General features: G+C 41.2%; 1 protein-coding gene across 1 annotated transcript in view; it reads left to right on the forward strand.

Moving 5' to 3' along the window:
• The first annotated feature begins 11,619 nt into the window (after window positions 1-11,619).
• The window catches only part of PTPRN2 (protein tyrosine phosphatase receptor type N2), a 664,155-nt gene continuing 660,003 nt past the window's right edge, over window positions 11,620-15,771 (forward strand). Inside the window, exon 1 of the mRNA XM_042802176.1 lies at window positions 11,620-11,734. Coding sequence (XP_042658110.1) covers window positions 11,620-11,734 — 115 coding nt within the window. The remainder of the gene's footprint in view (window positions 11,735-15,771) is intronic.

Consider the following 15,771-nt stretch of genomic DNA (forward strand, 5'->3'; position numbering starts at 1 on the left):
GTTAGACAAATCTGAGTACTTAAAAAGACCCAAACCAAACCAAAAAATGGTGAATCTAGTTCCTACTCTAGGCTATTTAATGACAGTGTCACTGAAGTTCTCCCACCAGTCCACTGAAGAAAAAGCTCCTTGCACTGAGGGAGCTCATTTTACTGATCATAATGGCAAAAGCAGTGTCCTTTCTTACACCGTTTTCTAAGATTGGACACTACTAATACACAGGATAAAGGAAAAGATTCTACTCTCAGTATTTTCTCAATTTCACACAAAGAGAAGTTCTAAGACTTTTCCTTTATTCAAAAGTGGTCATTGTTAAAAGTGACCATCCTTCATGACAAAAACAGAGTCACCTTTCTCTCATCCTCTGTCCCCAGAGTCCCCCTCGCAGATCACTGCTCTTGATCTGCAGGATGGCAGTTTTTCCATGGACCAAGAAGAAAATACTTGTTTTACAGGGAAAGCTGTTTCTGTCAAGTGCCTTAGCCAGTCACTGGGCTTAGCAGATTAATTTGCCCATGTACAAGAGCTATTAGGGGAATGTGCAGTTTGATGACCACAACAGTTTGTTTTCTTCAGATGTTTCAATCCACGCTGGATTCCTGTAACAGTATTCCAACTCAAGGACATTAGCAAAAATGTGAGACTTATACTGCACGATATACTATACAACTGTGACCCAATTTTTAATGAAAAAATAAAGGTGGGGTTACCAACTTTCAGTGTTTATCAGATTTTTTTACTTTTTCAGATGTCTGCTGTTGTCAGAATTTAAAAAGTTAAGATTAAGACTAAAAAAGAAGAAACGTAAGACTAGGCCCTCTGCAATGAAATTGAGAGCCGTCTGATGCAAGAAAATGAGATCAAGGGATCTGATTACATCCTCCTGATTCCCTGATTTGATCTACGCTGGAATCAACAGCAATATTTGGCTCCTGAGCCATCCATCACAGGTCAGCCAGCCCCCAGGGAAATCTTATCTTCCCAGTTAAGATCATAGAGCCTTAAATTGCCGGAGCAGCACATAGAGATCACAGAATCTGGCTTGCAGTTTTAAATTTATCAGTGTATCATGACCCATTGATTGAATGCTTAAAAGAAGAGTTGTTTCAATGTGATCTAATATTAGAAAGCATTCTGTGTTATCTGATGAGAGATTCTCCTGTGCAATTAGCACATCTGAACAGGTGTGATACTTTTGGCTTTGGAAATAAGTTGACTTTGTGGAAAAATTTATATATGGAAACAGTTTTACTCTTTTAAAGTTATGGTGAAGGGAAAGAGAATTCTTTTTTCACAAACTTATTGTGAAGACCATTTTCATCCCTTTAGCTCTCAACCTTGCTGTTGTAGTTTCAGTTTAGGACAGCTCTTTTACCTCTAATTTTATTCAACTGTTAATGAAAGAAAATGCCAGTTACAAGTTTATTTTTGTCTTAGTATTCTTTCTAACTGCATTTAATGTAATTTTTGCTAGTAGAACTTTGTACCTTTGACACCTTTTCACTGTGACATTCCTTTTTTCATTGGTAATATAGCAGTTTTAATGATACAATACTAAATAGCTATCATAAACCTCGAAGCAGGAACCTTGTTCATCTCTCTTATGAATCGTCTGAAGAATTTCCTCGTTCACAAGGTTGAACAACCACTCCTGTCAGTGGATTTCTTTCGAGTTTCTAGTGTAGCGTGCAGGGGGTCTGTGAGGGAAGGAACTCACCTGGACAGTCCCAGATGTGGCTTCCTTCCCGAGTCCTCACCAGCCTGCTCCTGTGTGCCTGCTACTGTTCGCCCTCCTCACCCCTTCTTTCAAAGGGTGAGACCCCGGCATAGCGTCTTTGCTTTCCCCCCATTCCCTTTTTTTTTATTTTATACAGGCTAGGGGATGCCGACCCCATCATAATTTCCTCACACTAAAGAGGCTAACTGTAGGTTAGGATGGCATAAGGAGATATGAATTTTTAAATAGTAAGATATTTGCAATAGTGGCCTGCTTTTTCAAAGTTGGTAGTCACTCCTTGGCTTTACCAAGAGCAGTGCATCCACATTTATTAACATTATTGCACAAGAAAATAATGCTGTATGACTCAACCCACTTAGTCATATACAGTAGAAGCTCTACTATACAAAGCAGAAAAGTTCATGGAAAATGCTCAGCCTAGGAGGAAGATTCCCTTGAGAAGTCAAGTAAGTGTTTTTGTTTGGTCTTTGATGCTCTGTTGGAACACTCAGAACTACAACAGAGAGTTAAGGGAAGGCTTTTTAAAGTAGTGACTCAGAACAGAAAAAGAGCATCCTGTCTCTTCTATTATCCAACTTTAATAGTTTCAGCAAAACCTATGACTATTCTTAACATAATCTTGTATTTGCAAAATCATATAATGTAATTTCAGTGTAGTCCAAACAATGTCCCTTTCCGCAGCTGTCATTACCATGAACTTTCCTTACTTTTTTTCTTTTCTTTTTTTTTTTTTGTTTTTTTTCCTGGTCATGGCATACCCTCAGTGGCCTTCCTTTAAAAGAAACACATCATAGGCAATGGTCCAAGCAGTCTTGTAGCCTGAGATATCAGAATGCCTTGAGCTAGATTTTCTAATTTTTTTACACTAGAAACTATGTACTTAATTCTTTTTTATCTTTTTGCTACTCAAAATAACCCACATCAATAAGCATTAAGCTGTAAAACTGGAGTGAAAATTATCTGAGCTCAGTTGTTCTTGCTTCATTCTGAGTTGCTACCTAACATAGTGTTCAATTCTAGATTTGCTCCCAGTACGTTTCTCAACGATACTCCAAGTTTATAGTCATACAACAGCTATAGCAGATGTCCTAGCCTGTAGGTCACCACCAGGTTTGCTTCTGTCTATTACAGTAAGCAGGATAACAGTGTTTCCTGGATAGAACATAGAAAGAGGATGAGCTTAACCCAAAAGCATATTATGTCTTCAGCAATAAGCAGCCAAAGCAATACAGACATGCTGGAGAAAAAGATGGACAGGAGCACAAGTGGCTTCTTGACTGCTGTCCTGCATTGCCTCTCACTGCCACTGCAATGGGCTGGAAAATGCAAGTGTCCGCACTTTGTGCTTTGTGAAACTAGATTCTCCCTCGTATGTACGATGTGAAAGCATGGTTTAAGAACACTACCAGAGCTGAAAAGTCAGGCAGTCAAAAGTCAGGAGGTATCAAAATGAAGACCTGCACAGCTTTAACCTCACCTTTGATTACGTGTCAAATGACATGATATCTTTAATTACATTCAAACAAGTTACTTACTCCACACAAACTGTTCCCTACTCAGTGCTCAGTCTGTATCTGCTCTGTGGATGATTCAAAACCCCTGCTGTTGACAACACAGCAAACATTCAGTGCTTTTTCTCCACATTCATATTCAACATATAGCTCTACCCTTAATCTGCTGCATGTTGTTTGTACCCAGCTCTGAAGACAAAACTGTTAACTTCGGCAACGGCGTTACTATGGTACTATTCACCGCAGTCCCAGAATTTCACAGTGATTCATGTATCTTTCCAACTCCCTGTAGGTTTACTTACTGCCATTTTACAAATATACAGTGAGACTAAGCAAAAAAATTTCTATGAATTTTGGGAACTCGGTGTGAGATGTCACGTTATATAGCACGTGTCACCTCAAAGCACCTGTCTCCAGCTGCAGTTGTGGGTGCTTAGCACTTGAATCAGACTTCAGGTTCCCAAGTCAGACACAGAAAGTAAGGGAGACATACCCAGAGCTTCCCAGCAGCTTTAATCAACTACAGGCCTATTCTTTCAGAATGACAAGGTGCAATAATTGCATTCATCCTTTAATTTAGCACAAGAGGAGTGCATATCTCAGGGGATTAGTTATCGGTTGTAAAATCTATCCACCAAGTATCAGATCTTACAGATTAGCAAAAATAGATAAAAGTAGAATTTTTTAACTGTTTCTGAACTGCCTCCCATTAAAAGCACCTAATTAATTACAAATTTGTACTCTGTATTGACATGAGAACGATCAGCCACTGGAATAATCTCCCCAGGGAAGTGGTAGATTCCTCAACATAGGACACTGAAGATTCAGCTGGACAGGGTGCTGGGCCATCTTGTCTAGACTGTGCTTTTGCCAGAAAGGTTGGACTAGATCATCCTTGGGGTTGCTTCCAACCTGGTGTTCTATGATTCTATGAATCTATGATTCTATGATTTCAAATCAATTTTGATCAGTGGCAACCAAATCTAATTACTCATTGCACACTTAAGGGTTTCAACGTCATTTTCAAAGAACAAGAACCCCTTTGCAAAAAAACATATACCAATGTCTAATCGTTTAATCTGGATATACCATCTTGTTATGCTCAGATGGTAAGTTTTTCAGCTGTGCTGAGAATTCTAAACACCCATGAAAATCAGTAGGAATTCAGGTGGTTTTGATTTTGAAATCTGTCTCCAGTAACTTCAGGATAGGCAAGTCACAGTTTAGCCTCTCTTGATCTGAGATGATGGCGGGCATTAGCAAGAAATGAAGTCTTTCTCAGTTAAAACGGGCGAGCTCTAGTGCATGTCAGAGACCTGTGCTCGTTCTCATAGAGGCCATCTGTCTCCCAGTGAAGCCCAAATTCCCTTTCATAGCCTGACACTAGATATAAAGATGTCAGAAGTGGCCTCAGGGTTCAGATTCATCACTTCCTGTATCCCCATCTTGAGACAGTGTAAGTCTGTTCTTCACAGGTTCTGAACATCCATATGTTGTTACTTGCAGGTTGCTTCGTGCCACCTTTTCCTTCTCTGACCAGTTTTATATCGAACACAGCTTCAGCACCCTATTTAATGTAGGTATCACCGTAAGTGGTATTTGAACATGTCCCCGAGAATTTTAAATGAGCCTCAAATAAATTTGGGTTCAATCCAGACCTGCAAATGTCTACGTTTACAGAAGCTGCTCACTTCAGCATCTCTAGCAAACCAGCAGAAGAGATTATGGAAATTTTCCTTACAACCCCAAACTACTATGCACACTGAAGTGACTGATCTGGTACCAAGGGTTCCTACAGCCTCAGAAGTCAGCTCAAAACACTCTACCCTAAGCACTCATATACACAGATGTTTAGGTCTTCAGTTAATGTAAGTCACATTTATAGTTTTCAGTTAATGTAAGTCACATCTGCTATTCTCACAAGTAATTTGCTCTAGCTGCATTTCATCTCTTAGGCCCTGAACACTCCATTTTTAGGCTCCTTTCCAACTGTTCTTTCCAGCAACACATAAAAACCATTATCATTCAGTTACAGCATGGGGAATAAAAGACCAGCTCACAGTTTACCAGTCATAACTAAAATCAACCTACTTTCTTTTTTCCTTTCCTTTTTCAGACTCTATCAATCAGTCATACAGTTCACAGTTCCCAAGGATTTTTCCTTCTGGCTTCATGTTGAACTGCTGTTCCTCAGTGATGCAGAAGTATCTAGAGTAAAACTTTTAGCATGCTCCAGAGTAAAGACATTATCTAAAACAATTTTGAAAACAAGAAGAAAAGCTTTAAAATGGATGAAATCAACAGTACATTAAAACATTATTCCTAGATATAACTGAACCGCTGCCATATTGATAAAATTAATCCTACCACTCTCTTCCATCAAGCAATCTGACATCTAGACCCTGCAAATATTTACTTTTGTGCTAAACTGAATTCAGTATGAGTTAATTTAAAAATCTCAAAGACTCTGCTAGTTTTATAGATATGAAATAACTAATATTGAAATTCAGTAATTTCTGTATTGAATGCTAAAATCCCTTCAAGTACTTTTAGTTATACTATGAAATGTTCAATAATTGAGAAAGACCACAACCACTACTGATATGACCTGGGGCTACACCTTTCTACACCAGTTAAAAATTTCTCCCTTTTGGACCTCGCTATTCCTTTAATAAACTTAGTCTCTGAATGTAGAATGCAGTCACCAAAGTGAAATTTAAGTGAGTATTTGTAGTGCTATGGAGAGAGTTATATGGCTTTAGTTCTCAGTAATCCAGGCTTCTGTATAGGTTCTCATCTTCTAAGCACTCTTAGTGTCACAGGCGCTGGCTAGCATTTTAGATAAATTGCTTATCAGTATTGCTGGATAAAGTCCTTCATTCTGAATTGCTTTAAAATATTAACAATTTTAATTCTATATTTTAAAAAGGTGTGTATATGGAATAAGTGATATGTTTCCTCAATGAAAGGGTTGCATATACAGAGCTATATAACCATGTATGTACTTTTTCAACATACATAAGCAAAAGAAACTACTTGTAAGTGCATAGTGCAAAATTTCTGTTAAATTTTTGGATAGTTTTTAACCCCAAGAGCTATTACAGCCTCTACAATACAGCTGCAATAACATCCCCCCATGTAATTTAGAAAGAAATCTTGTCACTTTATACTTTCCCTCAACAATAGTGAATAAACATAATCAAAATATTCCAAGATATGAATGTGTGAACAGTTCTGAAGTTGCTGTTCGAAGAGTGTCTTTGCCAGATCATCCTGATGAGGGTCCAGTGTTCGTCCGTCCCCTAAAACAGAGTTTATGACTGTTCACACCAACAATATGAAAAGTGGCAATTGGTACTGTTCCTCTTGTGATCATAGTACTCCAAGATGTGGCTCTAGAGATGTTTTTTCTAGCCTTATTTTACATTCCACAGAAAGAAGTCGCCAAATCACAAGTAAGGTGCAGGAGGATTACTGCTGCTCAACCAGCTCTTTCTGCCCTCAAGAAAGTGTGGTGAAGGTTACATGTGCAGCACTGAGCCTCCAAAAGACTCCCTTTGTGTCTTTATATACGTCTACGGGCTTTGAATATTTTACCTATGTCCTCTAGAGCCAGAAAATGTAAATGATGAAGTAGACTAAATTCTGTCTTGTCTGAACATGGATATAGCACAAATCTCTCTATCTCTTTCTCTCCTTTTTTGCCCCGAAACCTCCCTCACCACCCCCAATGCATGTTAAAGCTCTGCCAAGATATCTAGGTTACTGTATCTTAGATAAACGGCCTGATAGATATTGTTCCCTGTGGATTTTGGACCCATTAACAGGACAAATGATCTGCAATTAACATGCTTGGAAGCCTTGATTTGGAAGGGGGGGGGGGGGGAGGCAGAAGGATGAGAAGAAGAAAGAAAATGAAGAAGGTAATTTTAAAGAAATTTTTTTTTTTTTTAGGGTGTGTTTGCCTATGCAGGTAGACTGTATTTTCCATAGCTGGACCAGACCTTTTGTTCAAGCTCTTCTTTTACTTGGATAAACTGACAAACAGCTCTGTGATCCTTAGATGAAATATGCAGTTCTATCCTGTACAAATATACCTATGCAATTTCTACAGTCCTGCAGGTATAGCTAAACTTGTATATATAATTCCCATTTGTAATTAAAAAACAGACCTGCAACGACTTACAAACATGACCTCAGTGACTTAAGTACACAGTACAACTCAGATGTTACTTTTGTGTTTTATACTCCTTATACTTAGCCTTTAACTATCACATTATTTTAATCCTGTTTACAACATTTTACTCATATCACTTAATTACTTATATGTATAAAACTATTAGGAGTATTTTCCCTTTGTGTATTTTTATGCCCAAATTATTCTCTGGCAATGTTCTACTTTAACCAAGTCCTGTGTATATCTTCTTTTTTTCCCCCACCCAATTTTTGGTTCATGTAATTTTGGCACCTTTTCTTCTTACATCTCTAAAAATTCTATCATTAGTTCAACTTCCCAACTTTTTAATTACTCCCTTCTACTATTTCATTCTGGACAGTATCAAATTTACAAAATAAACCTATATTTATCTTCTTGCCTCTTCCATGCTAAACTACTTCTGCCTACTAATGTCTTTTTTAGCAGGGCTGATTGCATTTAATATAATTTCGAATAACCCAGTGAAACTGAAAGAGAGAGATAGATGCTGACCTTATTGACCAATGGTTAGATCATGTCTTTGAATCAACTGCAGCAAAAATTTGAATGTTTAAAACCTTAGCCCGCACAGGTGTCCTGGCTACTGGGCAATTAGCCATTCTGGGATAATTTCTGGATCTTTTTCTGGCCCTCACTAAGGGATTTTTGATTAAAACATGTATGTTTCTCATTAAAAACCTTAGTCAGACAACACAGCATTTTCAAACAGAAAAGTGTTTCCTTGAAAAACACCCGTTCAGCTGTGGTTACCATGGATAGGAATGTAAATCTTTCATACATATAAAATCATCTAGATTATCCAGCTCTTCTTTCACTTTGCCTAGCATGTTTTTCACACCTAGATGGGTATCATATAAAGACTCAGCTCCAGCAGTTAAGGATATGTTGAACTTCAATATGTTATTGACTGTGCTGAAATTTTCAGATCTATAATTATCAATGTCATTCTTCCATATAGCCTCACATTCACCTCCAGACACATTAGCAATGACGAGATGATATTCTACCCTCTCAGCCTCCATTCAGTATCTTCACTAGTTTAGAATCTCTTACCAGAAAGATTTAAATATACCCTTAGAGAGATAACTTACTGATATCCTCTTCTATTCCCTTTTCAAAACTATCAAGTCCTGTAGTTTTGTTAGAGCCCCACAACATCCCTGACCTCAAGAATGGAGTTTAATTTTGCTAGTTTTTCTAGTAATTTTCACAAATGACTTATACCCTTTAGGATTTCTTTCTTCACAGTTCAGAAACTTATTGAAACCATGACAATAAAACCACAATCAAAACAACCTTACAAGGTTGGTAGACCTAAACATGGATGCTTAATTTATTATACACATTATTAAAAGCCTTGGCACTGAGAAATGTCTTGAGTAAACAATTGTGAGCCAGCAAGTAACCTGCATGTGTCATGTTACTTACACTGTGATTCTGTTATCCTTCTATATTACATACAGACTCAAGTCTTCCAGTTTTATGCATATCATTAACAAAATTCATTATACCTAATACCACTGGCTTCAATCTACCTGTTCCTGGGGCTTTAAGACAGATCTGTGTATTTTTGCTAGGTGCAGCCTGCTATAAAACTGTAAAATACAGCCAGGTAGGGAATGCTTTACACTTTTCAGTCTTCCAGTCCTGAGAATTGCTATTTGAGTTATTTCCAAATGCCCAATTCACCTACCAATTGACTCTTTACTCTTTCCTTGACACCTTACTTCTGTCTTTACTAACCTTGTGTACTCAAGGATTTCTTCCTGTCTTTGATGTATGCCCCTTCTCTCTTGATTTTTCACATTGCTTCACATGCATTTGAACAAATGGCATTATTTTGCTAATCCTCTGCACAGAGTGGCTATGAGAATTTTAATTTCCTTTTAAAATCTGCATAGTATTTGATCATAAATTCACAGGAGCTATGCAAATCATTTGTTGCAGAGCAGCAATGACTTCCAGTAATACTGTTATTTTGTATTTTGACGAACAACTTGTTCTCTCGCTGTGCCTGCCATTTGCTCCTTTCTTACCTTCAGTTGTTTTGCAGTTCTCTGCTAATTCAGATGACCTTTTTCCTTGTTCCTACTACTAGCTTTTAAAGCCAGATGGTTTGCATAACCCATGAGAATATACTAATTTATGTTTCAGCACTTTCATTTCTCATCTTGTCCTTTCCATAGAATGCTTTTCCCTCCTTTTTTGTTTCTCCTCTTTCAGTGCTCAGATTTCTTTCAGAGTCGTTGAAATTGATTTTCCTGAAGTAAAGGGACCTTTCCGGTTAGTGAAACCACTCCCTGCAAGATGTAAACAATCATGTAACAGACCTCAAGGACAGAAATGCTTGAAAAGACAGGCCAACCGTTTTGCAAACTCAGGGCCAGTGAACACCATCCAGTATCAACATATTTTTTTGCTGAAATTTCTGTTTCTGAATCAATTATCGCCCTTTTTTGCATCCGAGTCACCAACATTAGTCACAAAGAAAAGAAGGTGAATTTGCACCAGCTCTAGAAGACACGATTCTTTCTCCCTGGCACAGAGGCTCACACTTTTCCCATGGAGCAACACTGAAAGAATAAGAGCAGTCCACAGTGGTCTGTCAGGGCACCAGGAGCCGTAAGTGCCTTGTGTGGCCTCCTAAGCCTCCCCTCAGCCCCCCTGCCCAAAGCCGGGGTGCAGCTCCAACCTGGGCCCCCAGGCTTGCCTGACCACCCCATGGCAAGTCCTCACTGGTCACAACATGGTGGCTGGACTCCTTGCGTCCACCCTGGACTGGATGGGTTGGTGTTTTCTCTGCCAGCTATGAGGTGAGCAAGGAGGAACAGACATGCTCTTCCAGGGTTAGTTCTGTGCACTTTCGTTGCTTAGTTTTCTGGTCTATAGCAAAGCAACTTCATGTATTATGATTTTTACTCCTTTTAAATACCTTGAGTGTGAGTCTGTCATGACTGTATCTGATTAAAGCCAGGGATGAAGCATGTCAGGGAGTATAGTTAGAGCTGTTTACCTCAAGTACAAAGATCAAGAGAATCTGAAACTTAAGGGAGGAATAAGGCAGATGTTGGGGTGATGGAGGGGACTGGGACCAGCCATCACTTGCCATGGCATGGAGCTGGCTGTCCCAGCCAAAAACGCATCCCTTGCCAGCAGGCATGGCAGCTGCGCTGTGTCACCTCAGTGACTGTGACTGCTGCATTAGAGGCTAAATACTATTACACCAAGTTTGTGAGAAAATAAGAGCCAGTGAACAAGAAGGGAGTCGATGGGTTTGTGCCTGAGACTCCCAACTCCCTTCTGAGCTCCCTCCCAGACCAAGTGCTGCCACTCACGTGGAGTGAGTCCGGGACAGGAGGTGGAAGATAAACATGTCACCCATGTGGACGCCTCCTGAGCAAACATGCACACCTCAGTTGTGAGGGGTATTAATCTGAGGGCTCATAAAATCCTTCAAGATGGCAAAGAATTTTCTGTGGCAAAACCGGTGGTAAATACACCGTCCAAGGAGGCCACAGGGAGAATCCACCCAGCTAGTGCGTTTTCCAGGGCGAAACTTTGACAGGGGCTGAATGGGTCTTACATACAGGTGTGTGGAACAGGCACATTCAATAACTCCCCCCTCTCAGCCATCTTTATGTGGAATTCAAGCGAACAGCCTCTCTGGCGGCAAGGACCCCCTGCCCCTCGGCCGGCGGCGCAGGGCTCGGGCGGTGCCTCGGGGCTCGCCGCCCGCCCGAGGCGCAGCCTCCGCCGGGGCCGGGGCCGGGGCCGGGGCCGGGGCCGGGGCCGCTTCAGGGGCCGGGGGTCACCTCCCACCCTCACCTGGCCGGAGCGGGGGGCCGCCAGCCCGCGCTCGCAGCAGGGCGGGCACGGCCCTCCCCCGCCACCGGGCGGGCGGGGAGCGGGGAGGCGGCGCCGCTGAGCGGGAGCCAGCTGCCCCCCTCCGCGCCGGGCCGGGCCGGGGCGGGGCCGGCTCGGGGGCGGGCAGGCGGCGCCGGTCGCTGTCCTGGGTGTTGAATCTGCTGCGGCTGCCGCTCGCCGGAGCTGGGGGAGCGGCTGCGGGAGGCGAAGGGCGGGCGGGCGGCATGAAGTGAGGGGCTGGCGGCGGCGGGCAGGGGAGCGGGGCGGCCGCTTGCGATGGGCCAGGCATGATGGGGGCGCTCGGCTCCGTCCTCCCGCTGCTGCTGCCGCCGCTGCTGCAGGTCCTCGCCGCCGCCCCGCGCAGCCAACCGCCCTCCGCCGGAGCCGCCGCCGAAGCGCGGATCGGTGAGTGGGGGACGGGGCGGGAGGCGTGGGGCTGACGGGGAGCGGGGCCGCGCCGTCCCCTCGCTCCCTCTGCTGCTGCCCGAGAGCTTCCTCGGAGGCGACGCGACAGGCCCCCGGCGGCCGCGCCTGCACGGCTCCCGCTGAGGGGCCCGTCCTCCTGTCCTTCCCGACCGGCTCCCGCTGAGGGTCCCCGTCCTCTGGTCCCTCACAGTCGGCTTCCGCTGAGGGGCTCCGTCCTCCGGCTGCTCATGGCGCGGCTGCCGCGCTGAGGGTCCCTGTCCTCCGGCCTCTCACGGCCGGCTCCCGGCCCCTCACCCGTCCTGGGTCGCGCCTCTCCCCGCCGCTCCCTGGTCATCCCGAGGCCGGCCCAGGGCCGCAGCTGCCCCAGCGGCGTGTCCCGGCGGGATCCCGGGACACCTCTGAGGAGCCGGTCTCGCCCAGTGTCCCCACGCGCGGAAAACTTCCACCGAGACAATCACGAGGCCCCTGAAGTCGATGTACACCAGTGGCAAGTCACCGAAAATGCATCCATCCTCTACATATTTAACCCTCCTCCCAGTTCAGTGGATTCAGCCCGCTAAACTGCCCCCCTATTTGGAAAACACAGGAAATCCCCAGGCCACAAACCCCCAGATGCAGCCCAGCCTTCGCTGGCGTCCACCCCTTAACTCGTTCTGCTGGAGGTGGAAGTCAGCACTGGCTCCTGGTTAGGGCTGTTTTAGGGGTGTCTAAAAACACCCAGTGCTGCCCAGCGAAAACCATTAAACAGTTTATTTCTGTTGAGGCATTCTTTGACCAACCCCCTTCCTCTTTTAGAAGATACTGTTTGCACTAAACATCTCCACCTGCTGAAATGACCCACACTAATATGAAGGGATCCTGAAAACAAACTGTGTTTAAGATCAGTGCTGTTTTCCTGTGCCATTCTCCCTGGCAGACCTTTCCTTGCACTGAGACATTCATGACTGTATGCTCACCAGAATTATCTTCAATGATATCTACTAATACAGACAGTCTCATTTCACTTACAGTATCTTTCAAAAACTCCCTTTACTTCAAGAAGGTCATAACTTGCATAATTTTGTATTTTTTCCCTGTTCAATACCTACCTAAGGTGGTTATGGAGATCAGAGAGTGAAAGCTAAACTAGCTGTCCCTAAGAAATCTTTTTTTATAAGACGAAAAATAAAATTACTTTAAGAAACAAAGGAAGCCTCCCACAGAAGTATTAGTGCAGTTTCCTCATGTACCTTCTGTTTATGGAGAAGGGATTAAAATCAGCTGACCATGTTTTTAACGAGGCTTCAGTCAAGTGGCAATAAAAATGAGCTATTAAATGCTTGCTATAGTGAGGGTAGTGATGCAAGGTTTTAAGGAGAAATGGTTTGGACTGGGTATATCTCTCCCTCCTCTCTCCTGGTTGCTATAGATATAGACTGTTTCTCCTAATCTGTGGAGAAAGCTTGCATAAAAATATTGAAAGTAATAGCTGTAATTTTTACCTTTAATAATGCAATAGACTATACGTTGTGCTTTCAAACTAGTCAGATTTTGATTCTCTTTCCCTAAACATAAACTGCAAATCAGTCTGGGTCACAAAATGTTTTGTTTTTTTTTTTTTTTTTCAGCATGTTGTACCTACAAAACATTTATGTTTGTCACTTCCTTGTAGCTTCCCTGAGCTTCTGCCTCGGCAGGGATCCCTGCCTGACAGTTAAAGCTGTCTTTGCGTGGAAGAGAATGGTGGAAGAGCAGGCTTGATTTTACATAGTGAATCCAGTGGCCTGGGAGGTATAATTCAGAGATATTTCAATAACAATAAAACAAGTTGAGCCTTTCTACTTCTTGCTGGGGTAGGGAACTAACTGATATCTCACAGACCACTGTGAAAGACAGGAAAGGATTTATTGTGTTTGACAAGATGCAGGAAAATGTTTGCATTGCTGGAAGTGAAACAGTTTTAGCTGTCTCTTCTCTTAGAGTTCCTTTATTTCTTTTATTGATTGCTGTTTCAGATCTCATTAATCTTGAGTTCAAACTATTTCTTATAATAGATTCTGTTAAATTTTAGACTACAATTTTTAGACACAATCTGGAGATACATCTGTAATTTTACAAGGTATCTGAGTTTTGAGTTTATTTGTGGTTATAGGTGGAAGATACTCATTTAGTTCCTTCTTGTGGACAGTCCCATCTTCCTTAATTGAAAATTGAACACAGATGCATTATAAAACTTCTAAAATATGTGCTGGAAACTGCCTTAAAAGCCATGTAATTATAGAAAAATTTTTTAATTAATTTGTTCCTAATAAGTCTTTCAAAAACTCTTCCTAAAAACTTGTTCAGAAGTTCATGATCTTTACCATTTCATAGGATGTTTTCATCCAATTTCATTATTTTTCTTTGTTTTTTGTTTGACTTCTGTCTATCCTTTCCAATATAGTAATCATCTCCAAATGGTGACCTATTTATATGGCAACATACTTACAAATTTGTTTAAGAAATTTGAAATTTTAAAATTACAGTTAAATAAGATAAAAGATTTGGATTTGTGCTTCTGCCTATATAATTCAAGAGGCTTTGTAGATTGTTCCTCTGGGAAGGTGTTTTTATGAGATGCCATTATCAACAAAAGCACATATTCTTCCATTTCTTGACATGTATAGTAGCGTTTAAATGTGAACAAATGAGGAAAATTATAACCATTGCCCTCTCTCTCTCTCTCTCTCTCTCTTGCCCAGGTTTAGCCCAGGGGAGAGTTTCTTAACTTTTCTGTAGAAAAAAATCAGCTGAGAACATAGTAGTGTTCATTAGTCTTTGATGAAACACTGGGCCTGGGAGTTTAATATTCTAAATAAATCTTTATTTGTTTGTAAGACACTGTCCATTTAAGATTATGGACCTTCTTTTTCAGAGTTTTACAAAGTAGTTATCTGTGAACAATATATGCCAATCATGTTTGCTAAATTCCACAGATTTGGGTTATTCTGCTCCGGTAGTGATGGTTGTATGGATTTTTTTTCAGTGAGACATCTTATTATTAGCAAATAATTATGCTGAGGAAGCATTTAAAATGCCTTCCAAGAAACCCTAAGCAATTACTTCAGTAAAAATTGCATCTCCAACAATTAAAGTATTTTCATGCAGTCGTACAGCTTTTTAAGTAGACTAATTTATTCAGAAAGTTGCAGTGGTATTTTATTTTCATATTAGATAGGTTGGGTGAGGTAGAGAACTTGGGAACAAAGTAAACTGTGAACATTCTTAATTATATTATTTCATTAGTCCTAAAAAACTGATACTTTACAGCAGAAGTCATCTTCATATGTGTTAGAAAAGAGAGTGTGTGCTTGCTGCAGTGCCTTCACGTTGACCTCTAATGTGTAAAATGATGCTTATAACCTTCAGTGAATATGAGTATAATTTTGCAATATAATTTGATCTTTTGTGCTGCGTGCAATTTCATTTTTCAGTCTGCATTTTCTTCTTAAATAAGTACATTAATATCCTGTAGAAATTTCTGGAAACAGTTGTTCCATACACTGTGTAAGAGTTCCTTCCAAGTTGAGTTCAGATCATCATAAACAAAACTTCTGCAAGTCAAATGCCTATGAATTTAGTTTTTAACTAACAAAAAGACAAGTTGGTCACGTTTCAGCTTATAAATATTCTTCTAAACCTGTAGATGCGAGTTCTTGACACACACCGTGAGTAAAGACAATGTCTTGCATTTCACTGAGGTGTAAATGTAATTGATGATAGAAGCTTTACTCAAAGACTTTTAAACAGTGTTGCATATTAATTGTAGGACTTTCACAAACTATGGTGTGTATGTTTAACAGCTGGAAGAAAATATTTTTGACATGGACGAGGAGTCTCCAGTGGTTAAAGTTGATCAGAAGTAAGAAACTATAAGAGCAGGGACTTCGTTTACCATTGGTGGAAAGCATTTCTCCAGTGTTGGTTCTTAAATTACAAGAGAAAGAAATAAAGAGTAGGACAGATGAAAAAAATAAATTTTCTTTGGCTTTTCAGTG

Source organism: Tyto alba, unplaced genomic scaffold (genome assembly GCF_018691265.1).
Source record: "Tyto alba isolate M040663 unplaced genomic scaffold, T.alba_DEE_v4.0 Super-Scaffold_38, whole genome shotgun sequence".
NCBI classification, from domain to species: Eukaryota; Metazoa; Chordata; class Aves; order Strigiformes; family Tytonidae; genus Tyto; species Tyto alba.